Below are 15,191 nucleotides of genomic sequence, written 5' to 3'. Positions count from 1 at the left end.
TTCAAACCATAAAGAAATAGAACAAATCCTGGCCAAACATTGGCACATCTTAAAATTGGATCCAGAACTCTAAGACATCATAGACAAGACACCAAAAGTAATTTACAGACGTGCGAAAACCATAAAACAGCATCTCACCCACAGCTATCTACCATTGGAGAAGGAAGAGACCGGACCAAACAAAAAAGGATTCTTTCCTTGTCTAAATTGTACAAATTGCAAAATTACAAAAAAGAAAAAAAACACAACCCATTATGTCATTTAAATCAAACAAGAACCAAAAAGAATTCGAACAGAGAAACTTCATAACATGTGACACTGAAGGAATTATTTATCTGCTGGAATGTCCATGTGGCCTACAATATGTAGGCCAAACAAAAAGAAGCTTGAAAGTAAGGATAGGAGAGCATATAAACAACATAAAAAAGGCCTCCAGACACACAGTCTCTCCCAGCATTTTTTAGAATGCCACAACAAAGACCCAAGTTCGCTAAAAATCAATGCCATTGAAAAGGTAACACCAAACTGGAGAGGAGGAGATCCTTCAGAGAACCTAAAAAAGCGTGAATCCAAGTGGATATACGAACTGCAAACATTAAAACCAGAAGGACTGAACATAGACTTCGAGTTTGCAAGTTTTTTAAAATAAAAAATAACATAGTTTAATTAACTTTTACTTCATCATTCTTTTCATTAATCCCTCTTTTTTTCTATAAACATATATATTTTTTCTGTAATAAATATTATCCACAAAATATACTTTACATATACACATATTGCCCTAAAAAGAACCCTATTGAAAACTCTATCCCATTATACACCATGTGCATGCCGCCAAAAGTGAGACCAACTTCCGTTTTTTACAAATAAAGTTTTTTAATGAACAAAAGAAAAAAGTTTTTTTCATAGCTACAACGCTATAAAATCAAAGGCTCAAACAGACAGCCCTTATCCTTGACAAAGAGGCTACTGCCTTGAAACGCGTTGGAGAGAGGGAAGTGTGAGACCAACACACCCGCCATACCGGAAGCACGTACCGCGACTTCCGGTTTCGGGAAAGCAGCGTGCGGACGGCACAAGGGGACGGAGAAGAAACGCCGATACCTGAACATCCAAAGGAGAGGTAAGATTAGGGACAGACAGGGCTTCCACTAACCTCCCGAAAACCATCTATTACCGACGGCTACCTCCGAGTGACCAACCCCGGCATTTCATCTGTGCGATTCTCATAAACCCACACAAAAACTCTATTTGCTCCAGAAGGGGCTGTAAACACCTAAAAGTGATTACCTTGCAAATGTGCTGATATAATTGTTTTTACAATTGTTTTATAACTATTTTTTTTTATTTATTTTTTTTATTTTTTTTCACTATTAATTTTATTTTATTTCTCATGTTTTGCACGGCATGCACAGCACACATATTAACATAAATACAAGCGCTTGATAAAACCTAGCAATTTCAGTTATATCAGATTGTCTAATTTACTATCATTCGTATGGCTGAATTCGTCTTTGAAATAAGCATAAAATAAAAATGTAAAATAGACCATATTTTCCATTCGTATTTGATGAAGCATGCATGGATCAGTGAGATCCATGCATGCTTCTCTGTGTAAAAAAAACTGAATGGGGACTCCCACACACAAATATAACCAGTTCTGGTCTCTTTGAGCCCATCCTGGTTTCAGAAATACAGGAGGCAAAATAACTGTGGTCCCACTTTTTTTCCCAAAATACGGGGGGGGGGGGACTTTAGGGTTCACCCCCATTTTTCATACCCAGCACTGGTCTCAAACGGCCATCATGGTAATGTCACAGCCAGGTGACACTTTTAATATAAGGTCCCTCAGCCAAAGCATCGACCTGTGGCTGGTCAGACCTGGCTGGGTCCCTGGAAAACTCCCAATAGGGCTGAAGCCCAGCGCAATCCCCGGCACCCCTAAGTGGTAGGTGCCAGTATAGTTGTTAAAATGAAGCATTGGGTTCTGCTGTGGAACAACAAATCCTAGCACGTTTCCGCCCTCATGCAGGGACTAGAAGAACCACAAGTCCCAGCATGTGAGACATAAAAGTTCCTTCTAAGACTTCTGAGTTGCACAGAAAGTACAATGCCAAATAAAAACACACAGAATAAAAGTACAGTAAAACTTTATTACATACATACATACATACATACTCACCTGTTTTGACCCCGTAGGTTCGATCCACTTCTTTAGTAGAATCCACAATAGACCTGTGGAAAAAAAATATACTTACCATGTTCAGTGTAGATTATGTCCTATTCGTTCCAAAGTAGGCATACAAGGGTTAAAATAAAAAAGCAAAGTACCTGAACCACTGGACTGAAACCAGGACCAGCTCAAAGAGACAGGGGATGGATGGTTATACTTGTGGTGGGGGGGGGGGGGGGCATCACACCATTTTAAATTATGTTTTTAATGTATTTTTACACAGATTGTCCATATTTGGCTGCTGGGAAACTTGGCAGCCAAATATGAATGACTTCATCATAGAAAAATATGGATCCTGAGAACTTAACAGCTGTATAAATGCTTCAAGCTATGTAAGTTTGCCAAGTTCTCAGGCCAAAAATACAGCATGATCAATCCCATTTGTAAGTCAATAAAGCTGAGATTCGTTAATTTCTTAGTAAACCTAACTTCTCACTATCAAAATCCATATAGTATCCTCAGTCCCTTGTCCATCCCCTTTAAATTTACATAGTAGCACTTTTACTTACTAACATCAATCATTGAGCTGCAATAAATCTAAATGGGTTTCTCATTTGCTATACAATTTGGATACTATGTATTCACAGCGACATGTGGGACCACATCCCCCCTCCCACATCCCCGCAACCATGCTCCACCCCCCTGTCATTCTTTTCTGGATTCATCCCTGAGGATATTTGTAACTTGGTAAAGAAGAAATGAAATGCTGAAAGGATTATCAAGCTAGGACCATTAAGTGGATCACCTGCATAATGCAGTTAATGGACAACATTACTATAGGGCATGTGAAAGAGTAAGATCAACAAATAGTATCTGGATAAGTATAAAAACTCAATTTATTGTATACTTCTTTCTTCAGTAGAACACTTCATTTGACATTTAATAGTGTTAAATAGTGTTAGGAAATTATGTTCTTATTATTACAATTGTTTTACTTTTCTGTTTCACTAACATGTGCATTTGTTGTAGTTACATCTTAAACTAATGTTAGCAAGTACTAATAACATGTATTTAAACTACACATACATACATTTGTTTACACTAAATGTTATATATATTATGGATAATGCACACTTCTCACTACACTACACTAAAGCATGTCATACTGTACGGTCTATCATTTTGTGCATTAAAAATACACTTGGGTTCAAATCTGCTGATAGACATCATAGCATAAACTAGCACATATGCAAAGTACACTAAACTAAGGTAAATATATTTAAGCTAAATTAAATTGGGTATACAGTAGGAGTTTTTGAAGGAAGATATCAGCAGGGTAACACCCCTGCCAAAATTAATATTAGTGTGTGCGTGTTCTTACATGGTAATGAATTTAGACCATAAGCTTTAATTGAGCCAGTACTGATATTAAAGGCATATACTGTATTTGCTGGCGTATAAGACTACTTTTTTGACCTGATAAACATGCCTCCAAGTGGGGGGGTCGTCTTATACGCCGGGTGCACTTCAGTTGGGATAGACATAGCTGCCCATAGTGGCCTCCCGATGCCCGCCCACCTCATTCTACATACTGTCCAGTATCGCGCGGTATCCAACGCGGCCGCGGTGGGACAATGACAGGTATTGTTATGGCACTAATACGAATACTAAATCAAATCTGATGTTCTTTTACCTTTTATTTGGTGTGTGGAAGGTGTGCGGAAGAGGGGGTAGTCTTATAGGGCGACTATATTTTGAGTTGAAATGTTGGGGGGTCGTCTTATACGCCCAGTCTTCTCATATGCCGGCAAATATGGTATTCCCTGTACAGTACTGCATATATGAATGGCTATTGAAATATATTATTATATTTATTATAAAAAATATACACTTTTCTACACTACCAAGTTGTTTATGTGGATGTGGAATAAAGAATACAGTTCAATGCTTAAAATGCAAGTACTGTACTAGGTCATAAACATTATAAAGTACACATACTGTAGATAGGTAAGATTAAATTTTTATGGCTGTACCCTATGTATTATACTGAGGGGCCCTTTCATTTTATTACAGTATAAAGGAAAGAATGTAAATATAATGTTGTTTCCTTAATTGTCTTATGCAAAGTTCCCTTTGTGTTCTTCTCATATTGGTTTATTTATTCGGTTCTATTAATTTATGTGTGCTTATTTCTATGTACAATATACAGTAAATGTATTTTGCACACATCTTACAGAATTAAATAAAATATGGTGAATCTGAACCTTCCATTATATTAAATGTGGTACTTGTGTAATTAAAAACCAACATTAGGAATGTAATACATATTAGTTGTTACTAACCTACAATTTTAAACATAGTGACTCTGAACTTGCGACATGACTAACTTAAGTTACTTTTGGTAACTAAAAAAATTGAAAAACATATATGAAAAAGTGAACTATTCAATTTGCAGAAGATTTTTTACCCTATCTTCTAAAAAAAGGCGGTTCCCAAACTCTTTTGAATCACGGCACCCTGGAGAATCAGAAATTTCACGGCAAAACTAGGCCAAATGTTTCTCAGCGTGGAAATCAGAAAAAATAATAAGTTAGGAAAATAGTGTTTATATCTCATCCTAATAGTCAGTTTTGTGGTAAGGGACATGATTCACTTTTGTTTGACTATTACATTGGCCATAAATAAATTGAATTGGTCATGGACCACCAATCTAAGGCACCCCAGAATGCCATTGTTCTAAATTAAATAACCCAGATTTGAGGCAACAGCAGCTATCTTAAATTACCTTCTGTTGATTTAATAGGAGGAGGCAAAACATAAACTAAAAAAAAACAGAACAAATCAGATTAGCATGTGAAATATGTGCAATACATTGGCAATTTGAATACGCGATCTGCAAGAAAAAATAAGCACTCTTAAAAAAGATACTATTCAATATTGTCTGCACTAACAAAATAATTTCGAAAGGATTCACCAAAACTATATGTTTACATTTTTAACAGTTATATATGGACCTCAATAATTAGTATAAAAATAAAAGTATCCATTTCACTGTGAGCAGCATCAGTGAACACAATATCACTGGGACTAATCAACTTTGTTCTGTGTGTTAAAGGCTGATCCAAAGAATAGATTTTTCCATAATTCCTATCACCACTACTAAAGTATAACTCAGCAGTGTTAGTGTGCATCCATGAATTGGGGGTTCACACATGCACACAAGAACCCAGTGTCCAGTGGAAGAAGCTATAAAGGAGAGAAGGGATCCAATCAGATCCCTCTTTGCAACCCCCAGACCACTTTGCCTTAGGAACGAGCTAAAGTATAGGAACAAACACCATCTAAAGTTGGCAAAAGCATCCCACTGTCAAGTTTCAAATATGTGGTACATTTGATGTTTTTACAATGTATGAGGACAGCTATCAAGATGAAAAAGTAAACACTACCTTTATAATGAATGGCCCAGAAGCTTTATTTCTTCAAAAGTAGGCGCATATTTAAATTTCCACCCACTTTTGTAGTAGTTAAACAATGATGATTAGACCCAAGAATATTTTTTTAGGGTTCCAGCAATCCCGAAATTTCCACTATTACACAGTAATAATTGCTGTTCTAGTTTTATTAACCCCTTCCTGACACAGCCAGTTTTTGCCTTCCTGACAGAGCCCTTTTTTTCAAATCTGACATGTATCACTTAAGTGGAGATAACTTTTTTTTTGCTTTTACTTATCCCAGTGATTTTGAGATTGTTTTCTCGTGACACATTGTACTTCAAGTTAGTGGTAAATTTGGGTCGATACAGTCTGTGTTTTTTTGTGAAAAATACCAAAATGTCGCAAAAAAATGGAAAATTTAGCAATTTGCAAAATGTTAAATTTTCTGCTTGTGAGACAAATAATCATACCACTCAAAATAGTTAATAACTAACATAGACCATATGTCTACTTTATGTTTCCATCATTATTTCAACTTCCTTTTAAATTTTTTGGACACTAGGAGGCTTAAAATATGAATAACAAATTCTCAAATTTTCAAGAAAATTTCAAACACTGATTTTTTTAGGGACCAGTTCAGTTCTGATGAGACTTTGAGGGACTTGTATGTGAGACACCCCCATAAATGATGCCATTTCAAAAACTGCACCCCTCACAGTATTCAAAACAGCATTTTGGAAGTTTGTTAACCCTTTAGGTGTTTCACAGGAATTAAAACAAAGTGTAGGTGAAATTTCAAAATTTCATTTTTTTTGCAGATTTGCAATTTTAATACATTTTTCTAAGGAACACAGTACATTTTACTAGAGAAATGTGACTAAAAATTGATTCCCCCAATTCTTTTGTTTTCATAAATATCCTATATGTGGCCCTAGTGTGCACGTTGACCAAACCACAGGCTTCATAATAGAAGGAGCACCTACTTGATTTTGGAGCCTCCTTTTTATGAGATTATTTTTTAGGCACCATGTAGGTTTCTAGGCACCATAAGATGCTAAAAGTTAGGAACCCCCCTACAAGTGACCCCATTTTGCAAACTACACCCCTCAGGGAATTCATCTAGGGGTATAATGTACATTTCAAACCCCCAGGGGTTTCACCAATTGTGGTACAACTGGGCAGTGAAAATGAAAAATTAAATTTTTTACACAAAAATGCAGTTCTGGCTCAAAATTTTTCATTTTCACAAGGAATGAAGGAGACAAAGCACCCAAAATCTGTGCCCCAATTTCTCCCGAGTACGGCAATGCCTCACATGTGACCAAAAAATACCATTTGGGTGCATGGCAGGACTCAGAAGGGAAGGAGTGATTTTTGTATTTTGCAGCTCAGATTCTGGTGGAATTTTGGTGGGTGCTATGTCGCATTAGCAAGACCCCCAAAGCACCAATACAGTGGAAGCTCCCCACAAGTGACCCCATTTTGCAAACTACACCCCTCAGGTAATTCATCTAGGGGTATAGTGTACATTTCAAACCCCCAGGGGTTTCACCAATTTTGATACAACTGGGCTGTGCAAATGAAAAATAACATTTTTTTACACAAAAATGCAGTTCTGGCTCAAAATTTTTCATTTTCATAAGGTATGAAGGAGAAAAAGCACCCCAAAATCTGTGCACCAATTTCTCCCGAGTATGGCAATGCCTCACATGTGACCAAAAAATACCATTTGGGTGCATGGCAGGACTCAGAAGGGAAGGAGTGATTTTTGTATTTTGCAGCTCAGATTCTGGTGGAATTTTGGTGGGTGCTATGTCGCATTAGCAAGACCCCCAAAGCACCAATACAGTGGAAGCCCCCCACAAGTGACCTCATTTTGCAAACTACACCCCTCAGGGAATTCATCTAGGGGTATAGTGTACATTTCAAACCCCCAGGGGTTTCACCAATTTTGATACAACTGGGCTGTGCAAATGAAAAATTACATTTTTTTACACAAAAATGCAGTTCTGGCTCAATATTTGTCATTTTCACAAGGAATGAAGGAGACAAAGCACCCCAAAATCTGTGCCCCAATTTCTCCCGAGTACGGCAATGCCTCACATGTGACCAAAAAATACCATTTGGGTGCATGGCAGGACTCAGAAGGGAAGGAGTGATTTTTGTATTTTGCAGCTCAGATTCTGGTGGAATTTTGGTGGGTGCTATGTCGCATTAGCAAGACCCCCAAAGCACCTATACAGTGGAAGCCCCCCACAAGTGACCCCATTTTGCAAACTACACCCCTCAGGGAATTCATCTAGGGGTATAGTGTACATTTCAAACCCCCAGGGGTTTCACCAATTTTGATACAACTGGGCTGTGCAAATGAAAAATTACATTTTTTTACACAAAAATGCAGTTCTGGCTCAAAATTTTTCATTTTCATAAGGTATGAAGGAGAAAAAGCACCCCAAAATCTGTGCACCAATTTCTCCCGAGTATGGCAATGCCTCACATGTGACCAAAAAATACCATTTGGGTGCATGGCAGGACTCAGAAGGGAAGGAGTGATTTTTGTATTTTGCAGCTCAGATTCTGGTGGAATTTTGGTGGGTGCTATGTCGCATTAGCAAGACCCCCAAAGCACCAATACAGTGGAAGCCCCCCACAAGTGACCCCATTTTGCAAACTACACCCCTCTGGGAATTCATCTAGGGGTATAGTGTACATTTCAAACCCCCAGGGGTTTCACCAATTTTGATACAACTGGGCTGTGCAAATGAAAAATTACATTTTTTTACACAGAAATGCAGTTCTGGCTCAAAATTTTTCATTTTCATAAGGTATGAAGGAGAAAAAGCACCCCAAAATCTGTGCCCCAATTTCTCCCGAGTACGGCAATGCTTCATGTGTGACCAAAAAATGGCAGGACTCAGAAGGGAAGGAGTGATATTTGGATTTTGCAGCACAGATTCTGGTGGAATTTTGGTGGGTGCTATGTCGCATTAGCAAGACCCCCAAAGCACCAATACAGTGGAACCCCCCCACAAGTGACCCCATTTTGCAAACTACACCCCTCAGGGAATTCATCTAGGGGTATAGTGTACATTTCAAACCCCCAGGGGTTTCACCAATTTTGATACAACTGGGCTGTGCAAATGAAAAATTACATTTTTTTACACAAAAATGCAGTTCTGGCTCAAAATTTTTCATTTTCATAAGGTATGAAGGAGAAAAAGCACCCCAAAATATGTGCCCCAATTTCTCCCGAGTACGGCAATGCCTCACATGTGACCAGTTGGGTGCATGGCAGGACTCAGAAGGGAAGGAGTGATTTTTGGATTTTGCGGCTCAGATTCTGGTGGAATGAATGGTGGGTGCTATGTGGCATTAGCAAGACCCCCGAAGCACGGTGAAATGATGAACCTAATAATCCATAGATGTGTGGTATATTTTAAAACACTCCTTTATACATAGGCCGGGTTTGTCGGGGCAAGTGTCACACTGGAAAATAGTTTGCTTTCTTATTCCCTTTTTATAGCAAACTTTGCACCTTTTTGTGTCCTGCCCTTTTTTCCAGTGGAGGGGATTTCATCAGGAAAATGCTGCCCTGGTACAATACGGGGGCCAGTACTAGAAGTACTGGGGCCCTCTGCCTGCTGGTTCCCAAATATTAGGCTCTTTATGACTTCCTCTTGAAAGTGCATAAATGTCCCCCTCTGGCTGGTAGAACGGAATAGCACGTAAGCGTTATACAGTGCCATCTGGATGATATACACGGCCAGCTTCTTGTACAAGATTTTTGTTTTCCGCAGGGCACTGTACGGCTTCAGTACCTGATCTGAAAGATCCACTCCGCCCATGTACTTATTGTAATCCAGGATACAATTAGGTTTTGAGGTGTGGGTACTGGTACCTCGTACAGGGACGGAGGTGGTACTGTCTCCGTGAATTGAAAAATCATAGGCGCTGTGTTCTTTTTAGTTGGTTTAGTGTACCACAAACTTGTGTGGTGAATCCTTGTCTAGCAGGTGACTAAAGGACCCTGATGACTGACCTTGAGCCAGTGCCCTATATGCACATCAAGGTATCTTTAGTAAGCCGATCCCATCAAACACCGATACACGATACAACAGTCTGGTCTCCTCAGCGGGGGACTCAAAAAGGTAGATGACTTACCAAGGGTAAATGCCCTATGTTCATCGAAAGGTATCTTTGATCGTCACTGCAATCAGGCACTCCAGGTCGCATAAAAAGGATTTATTTTCCAAGGTGCAATGGATACAGCATAAAATATTATAAAAGTCCAATAAAAGTACAGCAAAGTACACAAAAAGTTGAAGTGGCAAGGAGATTTTTGGGTCTGATCGGCATGTATTGGGGCACCCTCCTATCCGGATGGGAGGGATACCACCTTAAGGGGCTCAAGTGTGTAATATAGCCAAATGCCTACAGAGCTCAAAAATTCCTCACCTTCCACCAACGCGTTTCGGGCTGTTTAAAATAGCCCTTTTTCAAGGTGTGTGGGCTTATTGCCCTCCAACTGATATTTATACCAGTTAGCATCAATGAACCACGAGGACGCTCATCTAAGTTATGATAAAATGTGGATAACCGGATCACATTGTAATAATTATCAACAACGCTGTGTTATTGTGTAAATCGCACTTTAGAGGATTAGATTGTTATACATATATGGGGGATGTCTATGGAATGTTTTATGTTAAACACTAATAGCTTTTTTTCTATATAAAACAAAAATCACGGACATCACTGTGTTCCGGGTTTTTGCAATTACTTTTGTTAAGTTGATGCTAACTGGTATAAATATCAGTTGGAGGGCAATAAGCCCACACACCTTGAAAAAGGGCTATTTTAAACAGCCCGAAACGCGTTGGTGGAAGGTGAGGAATTTTTGAGCTCTGTAGGCATTTGGCTATATTACACACTTGAGCCCCTTAAGGTGGTATCCCTCCCATCCGGATAGGAGGGTGCCCCAATACATGCCGATCAGACCCAAAAATCTCCTTGCCACTTCAACTTTTTGTGTACTTTGCTGTACTTTTATTGGACTTTTATAATATTTTATGCTGTATCCATTGCACCTTGGAAAATAAATCCTTTTTATGCGACCTGGAGTGCTTGATTGCAGTGACGATCAAAGATACCTTTCGATGAACATAGGGCATTTACCCTTGGTAAGTCATCTACCTTTTTGAGTCCCCCGCTGAGGAGACCAGACTGTTGTATCGTGTATCGGTGTTTGATGGGATCGGCTTACTAAAGATACCTTGATGTGCATATAGGGCACTGGCTCAAGGTCAGTCATCAGGGTCCTTTAGTCACCTGCTAGACAAGGATTCACCACACAAGTTTGTGGTACACTAAACCAACTAAAAAGAACACAGCGCCTATGATTTTTCAATTTCTTGTATAGCTATTGTTTGGGATTTAAGGAGTCCCCTGGGAAATCAAGGGCTGCAGTGTTCAGGCGCAGTCATTATTCTTTAAAAATTGTATTTTATCTGTCTCCGTGAATTGTTGTCAGTATAAGGACATCCCTCTTGTCCTTATATTTGACCAACAACATATTTTCGGTGGATTGTGCCCTGCTTTCACCCCTTCTCATTACTTGGGCAATGTGCGTTTTTGGGAGGCCTCTTTGGTTCTTGCGCACAGTACCGCAAGCTGCTGTACCTCTTGAACCAAGGGCCTTAAACAGGGGGATGCTAGTGTAAAAGTTATCCACATAGAGGTGATAACCTTTATCCAGGAAGGGGTGCACTAAATCCCAGACAATTTTTCCACTAACACCTACGAGGGAGGGGGGGCATTCTGGCGGTTCAATTCTTGAATCCTTCTCTTCATATTCCCTAAACCTGTGAGTGTACCCTGAGGTGCTTTCACACAGCTTATACATTTTTATGCCATACCTTGCCCTCTTACTGGGAAGGTACTGGCGGAATTTAACCCTTCCTTTAAAATGTATAAGGGACTCGTCTATGCAAATGAATTTATCTGGGATGTACATCTCTGGAAATTTGGCACTGAAATGATCAATGACCGGCCTGACTTTGAATAGCCGGTCAAAGGTGGGATCATCTCTGGGTGGGCACTGTGCATTATCGTTGTAATGCAAAAATTTAAGGATTAACTCAAAACGAGTCCGGGTCATGGCCATACGGTAAAGTGGGGTGCTGTACAGAACTTCTGTACTCCAATATTGCCTAATTTCTGGCTTTTTTACTATGCCCATATGAAACACCAGACCCCAAAATGTCATCATCTCTACTGCATCTACAGGGGTCCACCTAGCAAATGATGACGTGGGGTTTTGAGCAATAAACTGCTGGGCATATAAATTAGTTTGGTCCACCATTAAATTTATAAAATCATCAGAGAAAAATAATTTGAAAAAGTCAATTTCTCTGAGACCTGTGGAATCAAATTGGATTCCTGGGATGGCCAAAAACTCAGGAACCTGGGGCTCAAAATTGTCTGGTGGTGGGGTCCATACGAGATCAATTATTGGGGGGGGTCTCAGCTGCTCTACGGGGGCGTCTTTGAGGGGGTCCCTCATCACTAGAGGAGGAAGAGGAGCTTAAGATGAATCCTTCAAATTCCCCGCTTGCCTCACTGGCTGTGTCAGAGTCAGAGGCAAGCATGGCATATGCCTCCTCTGCTGAATACATTCTTCTGGATGACTGGGATGACATTTGGGATGACATTTGGGATGCCATTTTTATTTTTGTGTTTCTGGTAGTGAAATGTTTCAACACGTGTATAGTGTAGGGGGGGTACAAACTTTATTTCAACCCGGGGGGGTATGTAGTGTGTAGTGTGTATGTAGTGCAGAAAAAAAAAAAAGGTCCTGCGCCAAAAATTGAGCACAGATGTTGGTCAGTAACGTCCGTCACTGAACAGCGCTCAAAGGCAACAGGAATTTGATCAAAAAAAAAAATAGATCAACCCTGTGCCGAAAAAGCTGATCAGTGATGTACGTCACTGATCAGCGCACAGTGGCCACAGGACACCCACAAAATCACAGTGTGTGTAAAAAAAAAAATTAAAAAAAGACCCCACAGCACCCTCAAAAAGAAAAAAAAAGGTGATCAGTGATGCGACACTGATTACCAGTGAGGGGCAGCAGGTGCACAACCTTTGGTGCAACTGACAGTGCAACTGGCAGCAACTGACAGGTATATATAAAAAAAAAACCCTGCACCCCCAAAAAGTTGCTGATCAGCACAGATATACTGATCAGCACAAAAGGGGGGTAGCAGACACAAAATATAGCACTCTCTATCACTCTCTGTCACTATCTCTCTCTATCTCTCTATCTCTCACTATCTATCACTCTATGGCACTGCAGCAGCAGCACTGCACCCCCAAAAAGTTGCTGATCAGTTAATTTATACTGATCAGCACAAAAGGGGGGGCAGCAGTCAGTTGCACACGCAGCACAGCTGTATATATATATAAAAAAAAAACCAGCACCCCCAAAAAGTTGCTGATCAGCACAGATATACTGATCAGCACAACAGGGGGGGGGCAGCAGACACAAAATATAGCACTCTCTGTCACTATCTCTCTCTATCTCTCTCTATCTCTCTCTATCTCTCTATCTATAACTCTATCACACTGCAGCAGCAGCAGCACAACACAGGAAGTCACAAGAAGTCAGATCCAGGAAGCATCCAGTACCTACCTTCATTGAACGGACTGGCAGTGGACACTGAATTAATGTTAACAAAACGGGAAAAAGGCAAATTAAATTAATAAATGATATATTTTGTATAAATGGTCAAACATTTTAATTCTTTCTTTATTTCAAAATTGCATGATACATGAAATTACCTTGGTCAAGAGAAAATAGACATTATTTCTTAAGAATGTTTTTACATTAGCACAGTAAGATTATGGGGCCGGTATTAAATCAGGAAACCCGACAAATAGGGGTTCCCCGATTTTTTAAAACCAGCCCCAGGCTCCAGGTCCGGGGCTGGTTCCCAAAATACATGGGGATAAAATGACTAGGGGTCCCCCGTATTTTAAGAACCAGCCCCAGGCCAAACCAGCCAGCAGGGTAATGTCCGTGGGAGAATAGGATAGTCCTAATCCTTGCGCCAAAAGGTAGCAGCTGGTATCCCCTTGGAAGAAAGAAACGCCCAACTTCAGTGATACAGATTTATGGAAATGGATTAAGGTAACCAGCGCTGGTGACTGATAGAGAATAAACTCTGTCTGGAAAGGTGAATGTGATCACCACCTTCTGTATGGGTCTGAGGTCTTACTGGCCGTGAACTCACATTAGAATTCTATTCTCGCATGCACAAAAAGGTTTCTTTTACCACTCTCTCTGTGTGGAATTAGCGCTCCCCTCAGATGGCAGATACTGGCATATGACAGGCACTCAACTTACTTGAGAATTCTGTCACGCGTTCCCTCAAAGGTTTCTTTATCAAGGATGAAGCAGCCAGATGTACACAAAACTTGACTCTTTATTCCGCACACTCCGGGACAAAAAGGTCGGCATACAAGAAATGATGACAATAGGAGGGAAGGGAGAATCAGCGTGTAGTTGAAGATGGCTCCAAGCTCCAAGCCGGTCGGCGCGGCGTGCTGCAGACACGTTGTGCCCGGCGTCTACTTGTAGGTGCTTGTAAGCGCTGGCGTCTGTCCACCGGGAATCCCGCTAGTACGCTTGTGTTCTCCTTTAACCCTCAGCAGCAGGTAGATCAACGCGTTTCGGATAATAACACTTATCCTTTTTCAAGCATAAAATAAAAATGTAAAATAGACATCTTGAAAAAGGATAAGTGTTATTATCCGAAACGCGTTGATCTACCTGCTGCTGAGGGTTAAAGGAGAAGACAAGCGTACTAGCGGGATTCCCGGTGGACGGACGCCAGCGCTTACAAGCACCTACAAGTAGACGCCGGCCACATCGTGTCTGCAGCACGCCGCGCCGACCGGCTTGGAGCTTGGAGCCGTCTTCAACTACACGCTGATTCTCCCTTCCCTCATATTGTCATCATTTCTTGTATGCCGACCTTTATGTCCCGGAGTGTGCGGAATAAAGAGTCAAGTTTTGTGTACATCTGGCTGCTTCATCATTGATAAAGAAACCTTTGAGGGAACGCGTGACAGAATTCTCAAGTAAGTTGAGTGCCTGTCATATGCCAGTATCTGCCATCTGAGGGGAGCGCTAATTCCACACAGAGAGAGTGGTAAAAGAAACCTTTTTGTGCATGCGAGAATAGAATTCTAATGTGAGTTCACGGCCAGTAAGACCTCAGACCCATACAGAAGGTGGTGATCACATTCACCTTTCCAGACAGAGTTTATTCTCTATCAGTCACCAGCGCTGGTTACCTTAATCCATTTCCATAATGTCCGTGGGAGACTGCCTGTAATGATCCGTGCAGACTGCCTGTAGGAATTCGTATTAGCGGCCGTATATACGGCTGTTAATACGAAATAATACGACATCGGAGGGTTACAAAGCAGTTGTATTTGACTGCTTTGTAAATTCCCCTCTGGAGCACAACTTTTCATAAGAAGTATGCAGTCATAGTCATTCGTATCAAGAATACGAATAC

The 15,191-nt window shown here is 40.4% G+C and overlaps 1 protein-coding gene across 1 annotated transcript in view; it reads right to left on the bottom strand.

The window, feature by feature from the left end:
* Nucleotides 1-266: 266 nt before the first annotated feature.
* LOC146072995 (mucin-19-like) overlaps nucleotides 267-15,191 on the bottom strand; it is a 133,921-nt gene continuing 118,996 nt past the window's right edge. Inside the window, exons 25-27 of the mRNA XM_083180166.1 lie at nucleotides 4,959-4,994; nucleotides 2,183-2,235; nucleotides 267-356 (exon numbers count right to left, since the gene is read on the bottom strand). Coding sequence (XP_083036292.1) covers nucleotides 267-356; nucleotides 2,183-2,235; nucleotides 4,959-4,994 — 179 coding nt within the window. The remainder of the gene's footprint in view (nucleotides 357-2,182; nucleotides 2,236-4,958; nucleotides 4,995-15,191) is intronic.

This window comes from Crinia signifera, chromosome 4 (assembly GCF_055691185.1).
Source record: "Crinia signifera chromosome 4, ASM5569118v1, whole genome shotgun sequence".
NCBI lineage: Eukaryota > Metazoa > Chordata > Amphibia > Anura > Myobatrachidae > Crinia > Crinia signifera.
This window is presented reverse-complemented; position numbering and strand designations above follow the sequence as displayed.